This window comes from Sinocyclocheilus grahami, unplaced genomic scaffold (assembly GCF_001515645.1).
Source record: "Sinocyclocheilus grahami isolate Dianchi unplaced genomic scaffold, SAMN03320097.WGS_v1.1 scaffold251.1, whole genome shotgun sequence".
Classification (NCBI taxonomy): domain Eukaryota; kingdom Metazoa; phylum Chordata; class Actinopteri; order Cypriniformes; family Cyprinidae; genus Sinocyclocheilus; species Sinocyclocheilus grahami.
Window position 1 is genome coordinate 1056728 of NW_015505430.1, and position 7160 is coordinate 1063887.

General features: G+C 37.3%; 1 protein-coding gene across 2 annotated transcripts in view; it reads left to right on the forward strand.

The window, feature by feature from the left end:
• The first annotated feature begins 1031 nt into the window (after positions 1-1031).
• Positions 1032-7160, forward strand: part of dap3 (death associated protein 3) — a 6497-nt gene continuing 368 nt past the window's right edge. The window contains exons 1-12 of one of the 2 annotated variants that reach the window (XM_016289769.1): positions 1032-1186; positions 1481-1522; positions 1630-1755; positions 3055-3156; positions 3295-3403; positions 3502-3594; positions 3680-3810; positions 4154-4234; positions 4737-4910; positions 5037-5096; positions 5914-6003; positions 6257-6374. In XM_016289769.1, coding sequence (XP_016145255.1) covers positions 1142-1186; positions 1481-1522; positions 1630-1755; positions 3055-3156; positions 3295-3403; positions 3502-3594; positions 3680-3810; positions 4154-4234; positions 4737-4910; positions 5037-5096; positions 5914-6003; positions 6257-6374 — 1171 coding nt within the window. In that variant the 5' untranslated portion in view covers positions 1032-1141. The remainder of the gene's footprint in view (positions 1187-1480; positions 1523-1629; positions 1756-3054; positions 3157-3294; positions 3404-3501; positions 3595-3679; positions 3811-4153; positions 4235-4736; positions 4911-5036; positions 5097-5913; positions 6004-6256; positions 6375-7160) is intronic. The other variant, XM_016289770.1, reaches the window with a different exon arrangement.

Genomic DNA, 7160 nt, shown 5'->3' on the forward strand with positions numbered 1-7160 from the left:
ATGTAACTCACAACAATACAATTTCAGTGGAAGTTGTTTACCTGCTGTATTTGGAGGCTGCCATCTTTGCTCTGAAAATACTTCCAAAGTCACTTTGCAGGTCTCCGAGCAACACACAATGATTCGTTCCTGAATAAATCAGTGTTTCTGAATGAATCATTCGAATGAATGAAACAATGACTCATTCATAATGCACAAAAAGACAGTCAATTGTGGTCACCTACTGGTGTACTAGCTAAAGAAAGGTTCACTAAACTGCACCAATATAGCAGAAATTGACAACAGTGCAACTTAATTGTAAATTATGCAGAATGAAAATATAAAAACAAGTGATATTTACCTAATTTTTTCTTTATTTTGAAATGTACCTCAGGGGAGCATTAATAGGCCTACTTACGCCAAACTATTGCACTTTATGTAAATTGGTTCGTGTCTTTTTTTTCCGTTGTATTTTTTAAAAGTCTTATTTACTTTATTGTATTTTTGCTATTGTTATAGCCTACGTTTGTTCCTTTGACACCAGGAGCAGTGCTCCAAATGTCGTCGTATACAATGAACGCTTTTAATTTTAAATTTCGACCAAAGTAATGGGGCAAATGGTTTATTTATATCTTTTTTGATATATTGTCGTAGTTTTGTGTGTTAATGTAATGTAATGCAATATGAAGTAATTTATATGTAACTTAATTTAATTTAAGACTGAATGGGTCTGGGTACAACAACAAAGAATAAAAAGTATCGAAGCTTACAAAGACACTGTAAAGAAAGTTTGCAAGACAGTTTTAATGTGACACCTAAAGGGGTTAAAAATTAATTATATATATATAGAGAGAGAGAGAGAGAGAGAGAGAGAGAGAGAGAGAGAGAGATGAAGTATAAGAGTTATCAACTAGCAGAGGCTAACAGGTCATGGTGATCACAGATTACGTATTTCGTATTAATTTAATATGAAACATAATTTATATTTAACGCTAACCAGCCAAGCAATTGACCTTTTGGACAAAAGTCTTTTACGTAATGACGTAACTTCCGGCGTCTGTTGCAACAATAATGGCGACCTCCATCGGCCGTGGCTCGTGACAGTACGACCCGTTCGCATCAACCAGCAATACGTGGTTATCGCTGTACATGTAACCCTTGAATGACAAGTTGTTTTCTACGTTATCTGTCGACTTTTTCTCTAGGGGTAAGTTAATGTCTTAATGCGTTTTTTGTGCTTACCTCATGCACTTTCATGCTTTCAGCCAGCTTGTCTCTCGCAAGGTGACAGACATCATGATCCCAGACTCTCTCTCTGAGATTAACATTATAAAAAGGCATTTCCTTTAATTTAGGAAATATATCACTGTCCATAAGTAGACACGTGCATAACAAGCTATCAGTTTAACAGTTTTAATGTGAGCATAGTTTGGTCAACTTGATTGTTACATTAAGAGAACCTCTTTGGCCAAATGTACAAATTGCTTTACTTTTGTTTCAGAACATGAATCTGCACAAACTGTCCTCGCGACTGTACCCAACAGTAAGTGTCATTTCATATATTATTTAATATTTTTATATAAAGTATATTACAGTTAAGAACACTTTACAGGATATAACGCTCATAACCATTATTTATGTCATTATCAGGCAACCCAGAAGTTCAGGCATCTCCACATTCAAAGCAGTGGCCAGCAGCTGGAGGCAGTTGCTGTGGAAACAGCATCAGCTGAACCAAATCCGCTGTCAGTCTTCAGAACTTCAGAGCAAGATCCAGTACGTCCTAAAAATAGAAACTGTGTAGTGTCTTATATAGACGTTTATCAGTAGCTTTCAAATTGACCTATTCATGAAGTTGACCTTAAAGGGGTAAGTCACCACTTGCAAGATGGGTTTTTATAAATCTTGATTCTCTGTGCAGTATGAGCATGAAAAATGTCTGTGGTACATGACTAGAGAAGACAAAGAAAAGGGTCTGTGGCGTTCCATTTTTCCAATAAACTTTAAGACCTATAATGCATTTTTGATTTAATTTTGACAACATCCCTCTGTCAATCGGACTGTCCATGGTCAGAATACAAAAATGAGGAAGTTTGATCTGTATTTTCAACATTCCCTGGAGATGTCAAAAGTCCACCGGTTGATGCAAAATGAAGGATTTTGTGTGATCCAGCAGACTTTTACTAAATAATACATACGTTCATACATGAAATAAATAAATTAATTGCTTGGTAATTGACCTATTATTTAAATATTTACTTGCTGAGCTGCCCCTTGAAACTGCATGTAAAATATGTTCTGGAAAGGAGCCTGGCACGAGCTTTGGTATCCTGGAGCGTTTCTCACATCTTCATCTTAGCATCTCACTGAACCACCGACTGGGCGGGTCACATGGAGTGTGGCCTTTTAAAGCCTGCAGAGATTCACGCCTCTCAAGATGGGTTCGTCCAATGAGGAAGGCTGAAATCCCAAGCGGGAGGTTGGAAATACTGGGGATTTTTATGACTCTTTGTCTGTAAGCATGGTATTTTGCATATGTAATTCGCTGGAGTGTTGAGGCACAAATTAGTACCGATTCTTAGAACATCAATATGTTGCATTGGTATCAGCATATAATATACACACTTGTTTCGATCATAGGAAGGCGAATTCATAGATACTAGACATGAAATAGTTACTTATATGAATGAGTGGTTTATCGTAAGCATGAATAAAAATAGTCTATAATACAACAGATTAAATACAACACAGCAATAATATACACACTGGCCTGAAGAAAATGGGTGTTCATTCAAAGAAGGTTTTCCTATGAATTAATTAGTAGAAAAGTCCATTTCTCCTGTGCATTTGTGTCCCTTTGTTTCTGGAGAATGCAGCTAAGTAGTCGGCTCGCATTCCACAAGGTTGTAAATGTATCGGGTTACCATGAAACCAGGGTCTTGTTCTGGCGTCCTGGGGTGTTACAAAGTATTTGTGAAATCTAGCTAACAAAATATATATTGTGTGTTGGAGTGGTCCAGACGCTACACATATTACATTCTTATTACATTCAATCCTTGCTCTTTCCTTTCTCAGACATACCATTCAGAAGGACATTCTGGGCAGTATTACATGCTCCCACCGGCTCACATTCAAAAACTCTTCCCTTATGGACTGCCTCCACGCTTTCAGTTGCAGGTTTGGGAACAGTACTGTAGTATATGTGTGTGGAGCATATTTGCATTGATTTAATATAGTCCAAATAGAAATGCCATTGTCATGATTTGTGGCTGAAGTTGCATGGACAGCTAATGCATGTTTGTGCTCTTGTTTCAGATTAAAACGTTTAATGAAGGCTGTGTGATGGTGAGGCCGCCGGCGCTGGAGCTTATCTCATATCTTAAAAGAGCTGATTACAGCAAGCCTCCCCTGCGTTATGTACTCTGTATCCTCAAATACAAAAATCCAATCCAGTGAGCTCTTTTACTTTGTGCATGTTTTTCCACACTGATATTTCACAAATTCCTTGACAATGTGCTTTAGATGGAGATATTGGCACTGGAAAGACCATGTCTTTGTGTCACGCCCTGCATTACTGCTACACTCAGGGCTGGCTTATCGTGCACATACCCGATGGTGAGCTCCGCTGACCCTCATTCAATCAAAATGTATGGTGATGTGACGTTTGGTGTCTGATGTTGCTATGATGTTTTTTTTATAGCTCATCTGTGGATCAAGAACTGTAAAGAGTTGCTGCCATCATCTTCCCGCCCCTCACGCTTCGACCAGCCGATCCAGGCATCCCAATGGCTGAAGAACTTCAAAATCACAAATGAACGCTTTTTATCCAAGGTACAACTTGATGTGTTTATTGTATTGTAGGGTTTATAAGTATACAAGTGAGTTTTTTTGTGCGTAAATCACCTTATCATGTTGTTTTTATTCATATTTATTAATATTATAAATTAATATTTATTTTTTATTTTAACAAAATATGAACTTGCTTAAGTTGTCTAACCTCAAAATATATATCAAAAAAGTATTTTAAAATGGTAAAATTGTAGAAAATAAAATTTCACAATATATACTCCACGAGGAGATGTTATTTAATGTTTATTATTTATCACTTATTTATTATTTTGGTTAATTTCATCATTTATTGAGCTGCTCTGATGTCAATCTTACCAATTAACAGTTAAAGACAACACAGCGGTATGTGTGGACAAAGAGAGAAAGTACTGAAAAGGGGCAGCCTTTAGGGGAGCTTATTGATCAGGTGAGTTTTATTCATTATCATCATATTAAAAATTCCCCATTACCACTACCTCAAATTGACTATATTCTAACTGGACTAACTTCTCAGTCATTTTTGTAGTTTCATTCGTCACCACACATTTTAGAGTGGCCTTTTTTTGTGGCCATCCTAAGGCACACCTGTGCAATAATCATGCTGTCTAATCAGCATCTTGATATGCCATACCCTTGAGGTGGATGGATTATCTCGGCAAAGGAGAAGTGCTCACTAACACAAGACAGATTTGTGAACAATATATGAGAGAAATAGGCCTTTTGTGTACATAGAAAAAGTCTTAGATCTTTGAGTTCAGCTCATGAAAATGGGGGCAAAAACAAAAGTGTTGCGGTTATAATTTTGTTCTGTTTATATGTATATATATATATATATATATATATATACACACACATGTATAGTTTAAAAAAAATGTATTGTATAGTTTTTAGTTAACTATATTTTTAATCATTTGATTTCATTTGCACAGGGTGTAAATCGCATGAAGAGCAGCAGTGATGTGGTGGGCGCAGTGTTGCGGGAGTTGAAGCTGCAAGCAGGGGGCACCACAGAGGGCGAGGGGGCCTTTAAACTGGCCGTGGCTGTGGATGGAGTAAATGCTCTGTGGGGCAAAACATCTCTTAAAAAGGAGGACAGAACTATGGTTTGTTTGTGTAAATTAGCCAGAATAAGTGAAAATGAATTCAAAAATATTTACATAATTATACTAATTTTATTAAATAATTTGTGCATTTGTTTGACATCCTGCTTTCTTTTCCTTTTTATGTAGTGTGAGCCAGAGGAACTGACTTTGATTCATAATCTGAGGAAGATGATGAAAAACAATTGGGTAAAAAAAAAAAAAAACACACTCTTACTTGAAGGAATAGTTCACCCAAAAATGAGAATTTGCTAAAAATGCACTCACCCTCAGGCCGCCCGAGATGTAGAGTTTTTGTTTTCTTTTTCATATTAAAACATATTTGGAGAAATTTTGCATTACAGCACTTGCTCACCAACGGACCCTCTGCAGTGAATGGGTGCTGCCAGAATAAGAGTTTATCTGATAAAACAATCCACAAATAATCGACTCAACTCCAGTCCATCAGTTTACATCTTGTGAAGTGAAAAGCTGCGTGTGTAATAAACAAATATATCAAGACATTTTTACCTTTTAACTGTTGCTTCCAGCTAAAATATGAGTACTCTATATTATATTAAGTAAAAACAGAGTTTGCAAAAGCAAAGTATCATTAAACAAAAACAGTTAAAACAAAATTGAGAGGATAACGGGGAAGGATAACACTAGAGGAAGCGTTATTATGGATTATGGACTGCTATTTTGGCCATAAGCGACAGTTTATGATGGATTTGGTTCTTACAAACATGCAGCTTTTCATTGCACAAGACATTTATTGATGGACTGGAGTCGTGTGGATTTCTCAGCTGTTTGTAATCTCATTCTGACAGCACCCATTCACTGCAGAGGATCCATTGGTGAGGAAGTGATGTAATGCAAAATGTCTCCAAATCTGCAATGAAGAAACAAACTCATCTACATGTAATTTTCAGCAAATTTTTATTTTTGGGTAAACTATAACTTTAATAGATTTAATGCTCAGTGAGTTGTTCACTCTCAATTTACTTGACATTGCTCTCTGTCATAGAGTGGAGGTGCTATTCTCACAGCTTTGTCTCAGACCGGCTCTGTGTTCAAACCACGGTCTGCTTACCTTCCCAATGAGCTACTAGGAGAGGTCAGCAGCCCTCACACACAAAACAACCACATTATGCCTTTGTTCATTAAACTACTGAGTAAATGCCTTAAGTTAAGAGAGTTTAGTTTTCCTTTTTACATCAACTATAGACTTTGAAGGATTAGCGAAATAAAGTTTAGAGGCACCTGTTATGATCTGTTGTGCATGTTGTATAGATTTGTTAAAAGGGCTCAATATATTTGCACTTTTTCTCTTTCCTCCTCCCAATTTGTTTATGCCTTCTGTCTTTCAGGAGGGGTTTGATAGTATGGAACCTTTTGTGCCAGTTTCTGTGTCTAACTACAATGAGAAGGAGTTTGAGAGCTGTTATCTGTACTATTTAGACCGCAGCTGGCTGCAGCATCCACACAGTAAGTTGTGTATTTGTTTGCCTGGAGTCTGAGCAGTGGTAATTGGCAGTGCTGTTGTTTAAAGAGAATAATGAGGCCATATAAAATGCAGGAAGTTCCAATTTATAATTGTCAGTACGCCATATCACTATGCAGCCCAAGACTGGTTGCCCACTGAAGCTAAGTAGGGTTGAGCCTGGTTAGTACCTGGATGGGAGACCTACTAGGAAAACTAGGTTGCTGTTGGAAGAGGTGCTAGTGAGTGCTGGGGGTGCTCACCCTGTGGTCTGTGTGGGTTCTGATGCCTCAGTATAGTGATGGGGACACTATACTGTCAAAAAGCACCATCCTTCGGATGAGACATTAAACAGAGGTCCTGACTCCCTATGGTCATTAAAAATCCCAGGATGTCCTGTGAAAAAGAGTAGGGGTGTAACCCCAGTATCCTGGCCAAATTCGCCCATTAGCCTCTGTCCATCATCATGGCCTCCTAATTATCCCCATATACTGATTGTTTGTTGTAATAATGTAAAATATTTGAAAAATTGTTTTTCGAACAACCTAGTATGAGAGCCTGTTCTAGTACACCCCCAAAACAAAATTAAGACTTTGTAAAAGAGCATAATAGGACTCCTTTAAACAGGAAAATCAAAAGAAAAAAAAATTGTGGTAAAAAATTGATTTGAAAATTTTAGGATTGGCAGTCCCTCACATGAAGATGATCATATTTAGAGGTCTGTGGCGTCTAAAAGATTGAAAACTCGTGGTCTAAATGAGTAATATTTTTCTGACAAGCTTTATAGCCCC